The sequence below is a fragment of the Haemorhous mexicanus genome, chromosome 26 (genome assembly GCF_027477595.1).
Source record: "Haemorhous mexicanus isolate bHaeMex1 chromosome 26, bHaeMex1.pri, whole genome shotgun sequence".
Classification (NCBI taxonomy): domain Eukaryota; kingdom Metazoa; phylum Chordata; class Aves; order Passeriformes; family Fringillidae; genus Haemorhous; species Haemorhous mexicanus.
In genome coordinates, this window is record NC_082366.1 from 6,790,028 (window position 1) to 6,804,075 (window position 14,048).

At 41.4% G+C, this 14,048-nt stretch overlaps 1 protein-coding gene across 1 annotated transcript; it reads left to right on the top strand.

The window, feature by feature from the left end:
• Positions 1-3,419: 3,419 nt before the first annotated feature.
• ZC3H15 (zinc finger CCCH-type containing 15) lies at positions 3,420-12,451 on the top strand. Its single transcript, XM_059868096.1, has 10 exons — positions 3,420-3,584; positions 5,435-5,536; positions 6,835-6,946; positions 7,651-7,803; positions 8,641-8,732; positions 9,764-9,946; positions 10,632-10,778; positions 10,981-11,085; positions 11,315-11,441; positions 11,659-12,451. The coding sequence occupies exons 1-10, from the start codon at positions 3,507-3,509 to the stop codon at positions 11,850-11,852; spliced, it is 1,293 nt and encodes a 430-aa protein (XP_059724079.1). The 5' UTR covers positions 3,420-3,506; the 3' UTR covers positions 11,853-12,451.
• Positions 12,452-14,048: the final 1,597 nt, after the last annotated feature.

The following is a 14,048-nucleotide window of genomic DNA, read 5'->3' on the forward strand; positions in this document are numbered from 1 at the left end:
TTTGATGGGAGACATCTATTTATAAGGTTTAGTCTGCCTTTTTTTTTTTTTTAAGTAAATGGAGTTTGCTTGTTTGGACAGGTTTTGTTACTTTTGGGTACTTAAGAGCAATTTTAAAACATTCCCATCCAAAGAGGTACCATACAACAAAATGGGATTTGAAAGGTTAAGGATCATCTGTTCTGACTATTCATTTCTGAAACAATTCCAGTAATGCTTTCAGCTGGAAGAGCTATTCCAACTTGAATATTTCCTTAGTACTGATAGTGTTCTCATGGCTATTAAAAAAAATTTCAGGCATCCAAACACAACTCTCAGTTAAAATATGAGTCAAAAACCTCTACGAGAAATCAAATGAGAAATTTTCCTTCAGCCTAGGAGACTTCTCAAGCATAAAACACTCTTTAAAGTCCATTTCTACATTCATATGTAATTCACATCTGCATCAACTCACCTGATCTTTCTTTCAAGTATAGACAGCAAAAAGAGATGTGGAACTGTGTGCATTTACACACAAATTTTGAACAAGGTACACTAATTCCATTTACTGTCAGGAACCCAATTCATCCCTATCACCTGTATAATGCATGTGCACATAGAAGCAGCCTGGAAAAAAACGAGGAGGAGGGAAGGGCAGAATAAAGAGGCATAAAATCTTTGTACCATTTCTGAGAAAGTGACAGGAAATGCTTGGGCCATGTAGCGTCTTTGCAAAAATGGATTCAAAATTTCCCATAGCTGCTCTCTAAAGCACATGTTTGTAAAGCACAGAGCACCTTGATGGGATATTCACTACCTGCTCCAGCTTACTTTTGTCTCATTGACTGAAGTTGTAGAGCAATGCAATTGAAAAATCATTAACACCTTAACAGCCACATGACTGATGGACCTACAGCCAGCTCTTGTCATTTTGTGGAACTGTAAATTGTGAACTACTTGCTACATTTCAGTTTTATTTTCTCTGCACTTCACAGTACATAACACAGCTGACTTGCCCTCAGTTACCAGTGTCATCTTTGCCCTTCTTCCAAAACGTAACAAGGTCATGACTCCTGCCCCACCTGAACCTGCTTAAAACAATGCTGCTCCTCAGAAACTTGCTTTGAATTGCTTGCAGATTTATCTCTATTTACCCTGCCTTCAGTCTAAATAAAAGAAAATTCATAGGATTATATCTTTCTAATAATACAAGCATTGAAAATCATATAAACCTCAAGAGAAGCCATTGACTATGGCAGCATCTTCCACCTTGTTGATCTCCCCACTTTGTTCTTTGCAGAAAATCCATGAAGTTATAAGCTGGACCAAACACCCTCCAGGGAAGGCCACATGACAGTTAAACAACAGCCGGCCCAAGCTAGAAATTAGAAATAAAAGCTAAGTTTGGGTCCATGTGTCACAGACCCTGGTCTTCTTACCAGTGACTTACAGCTTAAAATCCAGAGAAATCACATATATCTAGTAACTTTATGAGGAGTATCCAGATTTCTTTTTGCACGTGATGCATCCTTGCCATGCACAAAAAAAAAGCCTTGTGGAATGAGAGGTGCTAACATTTTCTAACAAATGGGATGACATTACAGAACAGGATCCTTTTTGTTACTTGTGAAAAGAACATGCTCTTGGTGCAATTGATTTCACACATGAAAGGCAACAGTTTCAAAGACCAACACTGCTATTTTTGGCCAGTTAGTAGAAACCCATTTCTAAAGCTGATAGCAGCTCTGACAATTAATTAGAAGCTAAAGATCAAGCATGTCAAATCCTTGTGAAATCCCCAGACATGAATCGGAATGACTCCTGAGGGCCTCCACAGAGTTCAGAGCAAGAATTCCCTCTTTTTGCAGATGATCTTTCAGTGCCTCTGAGCTGCACAGATTATCAGCATGAATATTTTATGGAATAAGATCAAGGTAAATAGAGCCAGGAGGTGCACAATTTCCTGAGTTTATGTACAAGAGACTTGCCACGGGTAAATAAATGCTCAGTTAGGCACTTATACACATTACAGCCAGGTGAGTAGTGGGGAAAGGCTCACAAACAAAAATAAAACATATTGCAGGGCAAACTGCAATTCTGCCAGTCCACACCTGCAAAATTCACTTTCCAAAGCCAGGCTAGGCATTCCATAAAGGTTCCTAATGACCTTATGCAGGAGCAGTACAGCTCTCAAATACACTAAGAACATAAAAAAAAAAATTAACAATTATGCCATAATGTTCTTCATGCTGATCCAGGTCAGGGTGGGAGCTGAAGGACATTGTCCTTGTGAGCTCACAAGCCAAAGAAATGACCCAGTCATGGCAAAGGGGATAGTCTGCACTCTGCCAAGCAGGTTGAGCTAATCAACAAATCTGAACATCCCCTGCATCTTCTTGCATAAGAAATCAGTTGAAATAGTTTGTTGTTATGGATTCATTTCCCAAAAAATTACCTGAAATAGGTTGGCTCAGTAACGACTTGAAGCTTTCCACAATACCAAAAACTACTGATTATCCTGGAAAAACAAAGTGGGTTCTAAGGTACCATTCAGCCTTCCTGGAAAGAGACCATGCCAACAACAGGAGGTAAAGCACCGCCCCTGACAAACAGAGCAGCGTCCCTTTCCCCTCACAATGAAACCATCGCCTCTGACAAGCGCTGTCCCTTTTCCCTCACAATGGAACCACCGCCTCTGACAAGGAGAGCAGCGTCCCTTTCCCCTCACAATGGAACCACAACTTCTGACAAGGAGAGCAGTGTCCCTTTCCCCTCACAATGGAACCACCGCCTCCGACCAGGAGAGCAGTGTCCCTTTCCCCTCACAATGGAAACACCGCCTCCGACCAGGAGAGCACTATCCTATTCCCTCACAATGGCAGAGCAGTGTCCCTTTCTCCTCACAATGGAACCCCTGCCTCTGACCAGCAGAGCAGTGTCCCTTTCTCCTCACAATGACACCACCGCCTCTGACAAGGAGAGCAGTGTCCCTTTCTCCTCACAATGGAACCCCTGCCTCTGAGCAGCAGAGCAGTGTCCCTTTCTCCTCACAATGACACCACCGCCTCTGACAAGGAGAGCAGTGTCCCTTTCTCCTCACAATGGAACCCCTGCCTCTGAGCAGCAGAGCAGTGTCCCTTTCTCCTCACAATGACATCACTGCCTCTGACAAGGAGAGCAGTGTCCCTTTCTCCTCACAATGGAACCCTCGCCTCTGACCAGCAGAGCACCGCCCTATTCCCTCACGCCCTTCCCGCTACCGAGCGCCACACACCCTCCCTTGACGTCACGCATCCGGCCCCACCCGTGACGCATCTCGCACCCCCCCGCCCGGTGACGCCAGGCGGCGCGCGCCGCCTGCCGGGAGGCGATTGGCCGGCCGGCGGCGCGTTCCCATCGTGCCCCGCGGGACCCGTTGCGCCTCCCCCGCGGCGGCGGCGCGGCCCGAGCCCGTCCCGGCCCTTCCCGGCCCTGCCTGGCCCGGCCCGGCCCGAGCCCCCGCGGGAGCCGCCCCGGCCCACCCCGCCATGCCCCCCAAGAAGCAGCAGCAGCCGGCGGGGGGCAGCAAGAAGGCGGACCAGAAGAAGAAGGAGAAGATCATCGAGGTGAGGAGGCCCAGGCCGGAGCTCTCCCGCCGCGGCCTCTCGCTGGGCCCTACCGCTCCCTGCGGCCTCCCGGCGGCAGCGGCCCTGGGAAGGATCCCGGGGCCGGAACCTCTCTGTTCTCGGCGCGGGGCTGCTTGGACCCAGCTCTGGCCGGCACACTGCCGGGCCCGAGCTGCGGTGGGCCTGAACGTGACGTGACAACCGTGCTGTGCTGTCTCTTTTCCTCGCCCTTTCTCATGTGCATCCCGGTGTGCTGTGTGCCCAGAGTCCGGCTGGCTGGGGTGTAGGTTTGTGCTTTTGGGGGTAGGATCCGATGGTCTACAGAGATCGCTTCACGTCTTAGCGATTCCTTGGTTCCTTAGTCAGATTTGCGATGGGTTCTGTTACAATTTGACCACACTGGAGGAAAAAAAAACTGCTAGAGGGCTGTGTGTGTGAATTTATGCTGAAAATACAACCAGAGTAGTTACAGAAATTTAAATATTTGCCTGAATTATTGGCATGAAGGATGCTGGTCAGGTGAAATACCAGTAATGAGTGTGTTCCTTTAGATCTGGAGTTGTGGGTTGTCGTTTCTGTGCTTTTTTGGAAAGGTGGGTTAGAGCAATTGGTCTTGTGTTCTTCTGACATTGGAGTTCCTGAGGTTTTTGCTGACTGCAGCTGCCCTGGAAAAATTCTGCTTTTTATTACAAAGAAATATAGCTGAAAGGGAAAAGGCTGGCATTGATTGTTAAAAATAGATTTTTATGTAAATCAAATAGGCAGGGATTATACTTTCCATGCTGTACTTTCAGTGGAAATCAAGAGTATAAATGATAAATTTTCTTTCCCAGCTAATTGTTTTGACTTCTCCAGTTAGCACCAAGTAACATAGGGAGCATGTTGTAAGTGAAACCAGCATGACTGGAAACTTGGACCTGTTTATTTTGTAATTAAGTTGTAATATGCTTTGGGATTGTTAGACTTCCAAAACCATATTTACACTGAGCTGTTTTCACTGGATGAACATCTGTTACTTTTTCCTTCAAGGAGGAAAATGTTGGTATCAGATCAAAGGCATGAATAAGTTTTTGACACTGGTATTTCAGTTACAAAAAATAATTTCTGCCTCAGCTACTTATGTGAAAATAAGCTGGTTTTTTGGATTTTTTTTGTGATTTTTTTTTCATAGGTTTGGTATAGACACTTCTCCTTAACAATTAAGCTGAAGATACAGAGGAAGAATTGGTTTAGGCAGTAAACAGAAATTTCAAGCAGTGGATTTTGGGACACCTCTTCAGACCTGATGTAGATAAAGACTTAACTTCAAATTAGTACAGTTGGAAAAGAAAAAGCTCCCAATGCTTGAAAATAAAAAGTAATATGTCACATGTAGTAATAGAAGAGTGATGTGTGTTATATAGATGCCTATCTGAATAGTTGAAGATGGAAGTAGTGAGTGATTTCAGGTAGATAGAAGAGAAACTAGCAGTAGTTATGGCTAATCAGTTGTCCTGTTTCCTCAGCTGTTCCCTGGGTAGTCTCCAAAACCATCTTGTCCTGCTGCCTTGAGAGGCCTGAGAGAGCTGTGTGTCCACTCTCACACTGATACCCAGCACGAGGAGCTCTGCTGGTGACAACAAGAGCTCACACAAGGGCCACGTTCAGGAGGGTCTGCTGAAAAGCCACTTCTGAAGACGATATGAGGAGTCTGAATTTTGTCCTTACTGTTTCTTGTGTTGCTTGAGGAAACAATCTGTGTTTTACTGAAAGCCTGAGATGAGTGGCAAGGGTGGGGTTTCTGTTGTTTTGGTGGTTTGGGTTTGTTGGGTTTTTTTTATTAATATGGCTGTGTTTATCTCTTGTTTTAGGACAAAACATTTGGCCTAAAGAATAAAAAAGGTGCAAAGCAGCAGAAGTTTATCAAGGCTGTCACTCACCAGGTTAAGTTTGGTCAGCAGAATCCACGTCAGGTAAGTGTTTATTGTGGAGTGTTTTCCCACTGCAGAGTCAAATCATCTTTCACTCTGTACACAGATGGTCAGGAGCTGAGGGAGAAGTTGAGCTGTTCCTTGCCTCCTGTGACTGGCACAGATCTTCCCAGCAGTTGTTGTGCAAATCTTGTCTAGCTGTAAATGATGAACCTGTTTGAAGGTAGTACAGAGTATGGGGGATCATTGGTTTTCAGTTTGTTGTTTGGTTGGCTTTTGTTGTGAAAAAAGAACTGCATCCCATCCAAACTCAACTAGTCAGGGTGAGCATTTGTCTCCACAGTATTCTGGTGGTAGCATAATTCAGTTCAAGGTGTACCTGAAATGAAATTGTAGATACTGGCTGTCAGCAAAGTACAGTTGCCCTTCTTTCTCTTTTTTTTTTCCTTTAGTCCCACCTTATTTGAGAAATAGTGAGCAATTAAAATTAACAAGAGTTGTTACTAAAACTGGAATTGAAAGAAGATAGAAGTATAAACCCATATGTTCTCATTCTTCTCCTTACAGAATTATTTATTACAATTTTAAGTGGACACAAGTCTGTCAAGTCTCCATCTATTTAGTGAACTCTTTGATCAAAAAACCTGAAATTTTGAGCTGCTGTGTGCAAGTTGGCTCTTCTGTATGATGAAATAAAATGAGATACAATGTTTACATTATACTCAGTCAGAAAGCATGGATTTAGTGGAAATGATCCAGGTCTCTTATTCCTAGTGCAAGCTAGCTGTTGCATATTTACGCAGCTTTCTGTCTTCTGAATAAGCCTATAAAATAATAACATTTGCATTAGCTCCATCCATGATGTAGTGATACATTTCTTGCATAACAAGGATTAGCAAGCATGTTCTAAATGTCTAACGTTTCAACTTCTGTGGACAGATTTCTTGGAATTTCTACTTGTTGTATAGATCAGAGCAAAGCAACCTGTAGGGGACTCAAGTGAGGCTTTTTTTGTGCAGATCTAGAGGTAGTTGCCCTACAGAAAGAGAAATTTCAGTGCCTCTCATTGGCTTTCCTACCTGCGAAGGTGCAGTAGGGTCGCTGTGGCACTGAAGGATCTGCCAGCCCCTCTCCTCCCTGGCAGATTTGCTGTCCCTCCTGTGAGACACGTCAGTGCCAGTGAAGTGCACCAGCTGCACACCCAAGAGCAGCAATTCTGAGCCTTGTAGGCATCACAGGTTGTTTCATTCCTGCCCTTGTAAACTGATTCTGAATGATTGGCTGTTTCAACGTGCAGTTCGTGTGAAGTGAGTCCTGGCATCCTGGTCTTACGTTTATAGGTTGCTCAGTCAGAAAGTGAGAAGAAACTAAAGAAAGAAGATAAGAAAAAGGAATTACAGGAATTAAATGAGCTCTTCAAGCCTGTGGTGGCTGCACAGAAAATTAGCAAAGGTATGACTAATTGATTTATCTTCGTTTATGTTTTCTTATTCATATAGCTACGTAAGGTGTAATAACCCTTCAAAAACACCAGTTGTTATTTTAATGAAATAGGTGTGACTGTTTCCTTCTCCATCTAGTGTGCCAAGTATTTTGTCAGTCATGACTTGACCTTGTTTCAAGAAGTCCTCTGGGGTCAATAGATCATTAGAATACCAAAAGCTACATTGATGGTGGTCAGCACAGCTGAAGGTATTTGGCTGTGTTCTGATTCATCAGTTAGATGCTTCTGGATGTGTGGCATGATTTGTGTGCGTGATGGTATTTGTTTAAAACAGCCTGTCTCCCCAGGGAAGTGTGACCATCCAAAGAAAGAACTTAAGATCATAACTGTTATCTTAGCAGAAGACTTGTACTCAAATCAGAGCAGTAAATGTTCCCAGTTACTTGTATCTGACCTCATGATTAGCAGTAGCATTTGGTTTGGGTCTTTCTTGAGGTTGGTTATTGAACAAACAAATTTTGTGATGTTACCAAGTTTTTACTGACCTGTCTTCTGGAGTTTATGTGCAATAATTTTTGACAAAAGAAGTGTGATTTTCATATATTTAAGGTATATATTTTCATTCTCTACTTATCCTCGATATTCTCAGAATTTCTAATATATAACTTTTGCTTAAAAACAGTAATAAAATATAAAAACTTCCTTCACTCAGGTGCTGACCCAAAATCTGTAGTTTGTGCTTTCTTCAAGCAAGGCCAGTGCACTAAAGGAGACAAGTGCAAGTTTTCTCATGATTTGTCCTTGGAAAGGAAGTGTGAAAAACGAAGTGTCTACATTGATGCAAGAGATGAAGACCTTGAAAAAGGTATAATAATTGTAGAAAGTTACTGCTATGCCATTCTGATTCTGAAACTGGAATTTTATGATGAAGTGTCTTCTGTATTGTGGTTATGACCCTGGAGAACAGTGACTGTGGCAGTGTCGTGTGTTCTGTCGTGCAAGCTGAGCAGTATTTGACCTTTTTGCAGTTGCTGTTTCCCTCTTAAGCTCTGTACAAGGGAAAGGGGGAAGTGCAGTGAGCAGTCAGAGTTGTCTTCCAGAACTGCTACTAGTGTTTGGCCAGATGTGCACAGTTCTACACTTAGGGTCCTTGCGAATTTTTTCTGTGACTTTCTCTCCCCAAATGACTTGTTGGCTAAATATTCTGGATTTTACTTTTATTTAGCAGGGAGTAGAGATTTTATAGAACTTGTTTTTTTCACATTTCCTTAGTCACAGTCTTTACTTGAATTTTAGCCTCTGTCATCCTAAATGTATCTGATGGGATCCCACAGACTCACTGCTAATGCTGTCATTGGTGATTTGCTTCTTTCGGTGGAAGCTTCTTCTAACCTTACACAGATAATTTTGTATTATCTCTTTCAAGCCTCCAGTTAGAAAAACTGTATTTCTGGATGCTACCCTCCAGCCTTCTCTTTTGATCAGTTGTCTTGTTTTTCTTATTTTCCCTTGGAAATGGAATGATGCATTATTGAGTGTTTAACTAAAACACACTTTATGCATTTCAAATGAAAATTCCTAGGGGTATAAGCTGCTTTAAAGGTAAGAATTGCATATTAAAACTTACTGGGCAGAAAAGCAGCTTGCTGGCAATGTTCAGTATTTGGATTTTTCTGTGAAACCATCTGTTGTCTTTTTCTAGATACAATGGACAACTGGGATGAGAAGAAGCTGGAAGAAGTGGTGAACAAGAAGCATGGTGAGGCGGAAAAGAAAAAACCCAAAACCCAAATAGTATGTCTTCTTTTTTCCTTTTTTTTTTTTTTTTTTAAATTGAGCTGTACTAGAAGGAATTAAGTGCAGTGCAGTCTGGTGTTAGATGTGTTTTATGATGATGTAAAAATTTAGAATGGGATATTAATAATAATGTTCTGAGTAGATGGCTGGCCTGATGGTATTTCTTGTAATATCTTTAAAAATTAAAAAACCAAAACCAGAAAGAAAACCACAGCCCAACACCTATTTTCAGTCCATAAAAAGTTTTCTGCATTACAAATGGATAGTAGGTGAAGTGCTTTATAGAAATGCTCAAGGTTTCAGCAGCATATCTAATACATCCTAATTGCTTAGAAAATGTAAGTATTGTAATTAGTGAAATCTGTTATTGCAGTGACTGTGATATGTATTGACTTATCTGTGTACTGGGTGACATAAATTTATGAATTGAGAGTAATTAGGAGTTCCTGGACTCTAATTTAAACAATATTTTTTAGTTCTGCACTAAATGGCATAATGGGTTAATCCCTTTTTCTTTCTTTGGGACTGTTTCACCTCCTTTTTAATACCAGGTAATCAAATAGTCTGTTGGTACGGCCTAAATTTGCAAAAGTTAAACATTACTGTGGCTAAATATAAACTATGAATTGCTTGTTAAAGGTCCTAGGATGGCATCTTTACCTCAGGGTCCAGAGCTGGAAGATTTAACAACATGTGAGGCAAATGCAATTTGTGTTGTTGAAAACTGCACCAATATTGGTGAGCAGAAAGAGCTGTGCTGCTGGTTTTACACAAGTGCAGAGTTGCCAGTCTTCTGTCATCTTGTCTTTTTTTGATTGGGATCATATGGAGGGACAGAAAGCTGTTGGCCACATGAGTTTTAGATATCAGTTGCACTCCTTTGTCTGCTGTTTTTAGTAGCAATGCATTTCACATGTTCCTTCTGTTCTGGGCACGCCTGACTTGGACTGACTGAGTTTCTGAGATGGGGTGTAAAATGCTGGGGATGGAAAGAGGACGCAGTGCTGACAACCTTTGCTTTTATACAGGTCTGCAAATACTTCCTTGATGCTATTGAAAACAACAAATATGGATGGTTTTGGGTCTGTCCAGGTGGAGGAGACAACTGTATGTATCGCCACGCCCTCCCTCCAGGCTTTGTATTAAAAAAAGACAAAAAGAAGGAAGAAAAGCAAGATGAAATTTCATTAGAAGATCTAATAGAAAAGGAGGTAAAGTTGTTAGGTATCTTTTGGTGGTAGTTGTTTTCATTACTCTGAAGAGACATGTAAAAAATTTGCTGATTTATGATAAAAATCTATTAGATGTTTTTAGAGCTGGATGAGCTGGGGCAAAGGATGCATAGCATTGATTCATGGTTTTGTTTAGAAACTATTTCTTAGAGAATAGAATTAACTATAGCTGCATGCTCAGTGCAGCTGTTGCTTACCCTTTTTTTAGAGACTTCTATTTATCAACTGCTATTCCTCATTTATCCATTACAACTGCCTCAGTGGCTTTTCTCCTCCCCAGCTCAGTGTCTCCTTAGTTCTCCCTCAGCTCTCAAATGAGGCACTCACACCAAGAGCACAAGGCCTTCTGAGGGTGTTCCTGCTCTGCTTCTTTCTGTCAGCATTGCTTGGCAGTCTTACTTGAGCAGAGCTGAGCTCTTGTCTTTCCTTTATTTTCTCCTCCACTTTTCCTATTGATTTTCATTCCAACTCATCTCACTAACTGGAAAATCCCATGTTGAGTCAAATGTTAAGAAGGTGATGCGTGTTTAACAGTGTAAGAGTCTCAAGAGGGACTTGGAAAGAAATGTTTTCAATTAGTTTCTAGAAAAGAGTAGTTAAATATCTAATTTGTTATAGCCTTTGGAAAGAGTTTCTAGCATTAATCAGTCTCTTCTCTGGACAGCGTGCTGCCTTAGGACCAAATGTTACCAAAATTACTCTAGAGTGTTTTATTGCATGGAAGAGAAGAAAAAGACAAGAAAAAATTGATAAGGCTGAGCAAGATATGGAGAGGAGGAAAGCAGATTTTAAAGCTGGCAAAGCATTGGTGGTAAGTTTTACAGTCCAGTTCTTAGTGTAAGAAGAGCAAGTAAATAAAGTTTTGTGAAGAGGTAGCTGGCCTGAAACTGTTTTGCTTATTATTATTGTGTGTCATTTTTGCTTCCTTTTTTTTGTGGTTGGTTTGTTTGTGGTTTTTGTAAGCAGTGTAAGTGGCATGAAGGGATAACTGAAGGGTTTTTTGCTGTGAATAGATCAGTGGACGTGAAGTGTTTGAGTTCCGGCCAGAGTTGGTTGATGCCGACGATGAAGAAGCAGATGACACCCGTTATGTTCAAGGAGCAGGAGATGATGATGAGGTAAAGGAAACAGGATTAAATCAAGGAATGTTTTAGTTGCAGTCAGGTTTGAAAAATGTCAGTTTGAAAGCCCTTCCAATGAAATTAATAGGCTTGGTTTTAATACTGCCACCGAGTATATTTTATCAGAAGGTTCCTGTTGAGGGTGACAAATGTTGTAGAAATCTTGCAGAAGTGAGGATTTTTGTGGAAAAGTAATTCATGTAGAGCATCTTGGTTTATTTTCCAGACAGAAGACCCCGTGTGCATAAATGATGTAGATTTGAACCTGTATGTCCCCAAGGCAGTAGAGGAGACTGGCATTACAGTGGCTAGTCCAGAGCGATTCAGCACATACACTTCAGTAGAAAAAGATGGTAAGTTATTTTTTCCCAGCCTGTTTTCATAGTTGATTATCCAGCCTTGAATATTGACCAGGTACATGCAATTTGGCCAATATAAATCTGTGTGACTTTCAAATAAAGTAGCTTCATAGTTTCAAAATTTGAAGGCCTGTTTAGTAGGATTGTGAATTCAGTTGGTGAATAAGAAACTTGTGACACTGAAATGCCTAAGAATTATGTTTATTTTCAGATAATAAATTAAATGAAGCTTCTGGTGGTGATATAAACAACAGCGAGCAAAATGATTTAGATGAAGATAATGATGGAGATGGGGAACTGGAAAATGGAGTCATTGATGCAGTTCCAGTTGATGAAAATCTCTTTACTGGAGAGGACTTGGATGAACTAGAAGAAGAACTAAACACTCTTGATTTAGAAGAATGAACTAAAAAGCTCCAGTGAGGAATTAAACCTATGTGAAAACTGACTACATTTTTTTCTCCTTTTTGAATAGAATTCTTAAACAAGATGTTTATGGTTATGCAGCTGAATATGATGGGCACGTGATATACGAGGAATGTTTTCCTTCAATCTCATCTACTCCAGTCTTGGCTATGCTCACAGTAAAACCTTCAGAGTAGTGCAGAATTACCCGACAGCTGAATTTGCAGACAGTGAGATTTAAACTTCCGACTAAGAGTAGGAAGTGAAACTGCTTTGCCAGTGTGCCAGTGGGCAATTTGACATCAGGTACAGTACAAAAATCCAAGTACACATTCTTGACAAAAAACCCCGCATTTTTATTAGTGATTGTGTTGATTTAGAAACTGCCTGAAGGGGTTTGTAGGCAGGGTACTCTAATGGAGCTGATGCAGATTATGCTTCTTTAAGTGGTGATTAGCTTTATTTGATCAGCTGGATACTGAAGATTGTGAACTGATACTTCATACAATACCAGTACGGTGCCCTCTGTTTAAAATGTTTTAAACTTTCCCACCACCTTTTGCCAATAAATCTGTAAATAAAAATAATCAACTTTAAAATACCTGTGTTGATTTTTCTCTGCTAAGTAAGGATATCATACCAACTGTTAAGAGCTGGATTTTCTAATAGAGTGGTAGATGTTTTTCTCTGCAGTCTTGATACAGAAGTGATGATGTTGGCTTCAGTTACGTTTGGGCTACCTGCCATTACAGTTTTTTTGTCTACTCTTGATGCAGTGTAAAATTCAGCAGCCAGCTTTTCTCCCTTGCTGTTCTTGTTCCCTGCCCACCCATTAACTGATGTGATACCTGCTATACATCACTGGCTGCTATTCCAGCCTCATTCTCTCCCCACTGTCTTTTGTAGATTAGTGAAGACCTCAGGCTCTGCAGGGCAGGGATGTTACAGTCCCAAACATGCCTGTCATCCCTTTGGTGTCCTCTAGATAACAGAAGTTGTGCAGGGGTAAGTTGCCTCGGGTGCTGTACCCTGCAGACTGCACTTCATTCAAGCCAGTGTGTCCTTTTCCAGTGGATTGAGTGTCAGCCACCAGGATTTCTCTGCAGGGTGCTTTTCCAGGGGGCTGCTCCTCCTTGCCATACTCCTGTGGTGTCTGCCACACTCCTGCTGTACTGATGATACCCTTTGTATTGATTTTTCCACAGCTCTTGAATCACTGCTTCCAGACCAGTAGGAGTTATGGCATTGTTAGTGAGTTTTCCCAAACTGCTTTTGGGTGGTAATATTAGCTTTACTGGTTATTTCTGGCACTGCTGAATTGACTCTTGTATCTTGAATGCTATTTCTAAAATAGCAGGCTTAGAATTGTTGGCCTTTTTTGGGATCTTTGTGGAATTCATTTTTTCCTGTAGGAGCAAGAAGCAGTGCTTGGGAGAAAGAGGCCTACTGAAATTGACTTCTAAATGCAAGTGTTTAAGGAAAAGCCGCACTATCAAATATAAATATTTATTTATGCAGATTTTTCTCCTGTGGCCATAAATAAACAGATTTGATGGATTATTGTATTATACTGGCCAGCAATAGAATACCTGGCTATCAGGACACTTAAGGATGCAATTCATTTGAATGTATGTTGCATAATTTTTCAAAGTTGTATATTTTAAATGGGAATAAAAGTAATTTAATCATTATCAAGGAAGAAAATGACTATGTTTTGTATCTTAGGGGTTGGTTTATTGTATATAATACTCATTTGGTAATACTTCTCTGTTTCACTGATGTAAATAGCTTAAATCTTGTCCAGCATTTTGTTCATGTTACTTGAGTTGTACAGTGGAGGAATGTCAGGGTGACTTAGTAATTTCAGCTAATAAAACCCCGATGGATAGGCAGAGAGTGTCTGTGTGCCCTTTTGGGTCTAAAAGGATGGTTGTGGTGCACAACTCCTTTGTACAGGTATCAATATTCAGACAGTAACCTTGCATGCCGCTGAAACCCACTGAACATCTGTAAGCTAGCTGAAGAAAACCTGATTTTCCTAGGCAGTAGCTGCTGACAGATGACTTCAGGTGGGCAGTAAACAATGTCTGGCTGTCCCTGTTTGGTTTTCACTCTTTTTTCCTCTCCACTTACTTTGGCACAGCCCCTGGCTGGGCTTCTTCTGCCCAGATTTCCCACCATGGGAGCAGGGTGACT

Coding starts and splice junctions, on each gene's coding strand:
- ZC3H15 (XM_059868096.1), top strand. CDS start 3,507: ATGCCCCCCAAGAAGCAGCAGCAGCCGGCGGGGGGCAGCAAGAAGGCG. Junction 9,947..10,631: donor AAGATCTAATAGAAAAGGAG/GTAAAGTTGTTA, acceptor TTCTCTGGACAG/CGTGCTGCCTTAGGACCAAA. Junction 10,779..10,980: donor AAGCTGGCAAAGCATTGGTG/GTAAGTTTTACA, acceptor TGCTGTGAATAG/ATCAGTGGACGTGAAGTGTT.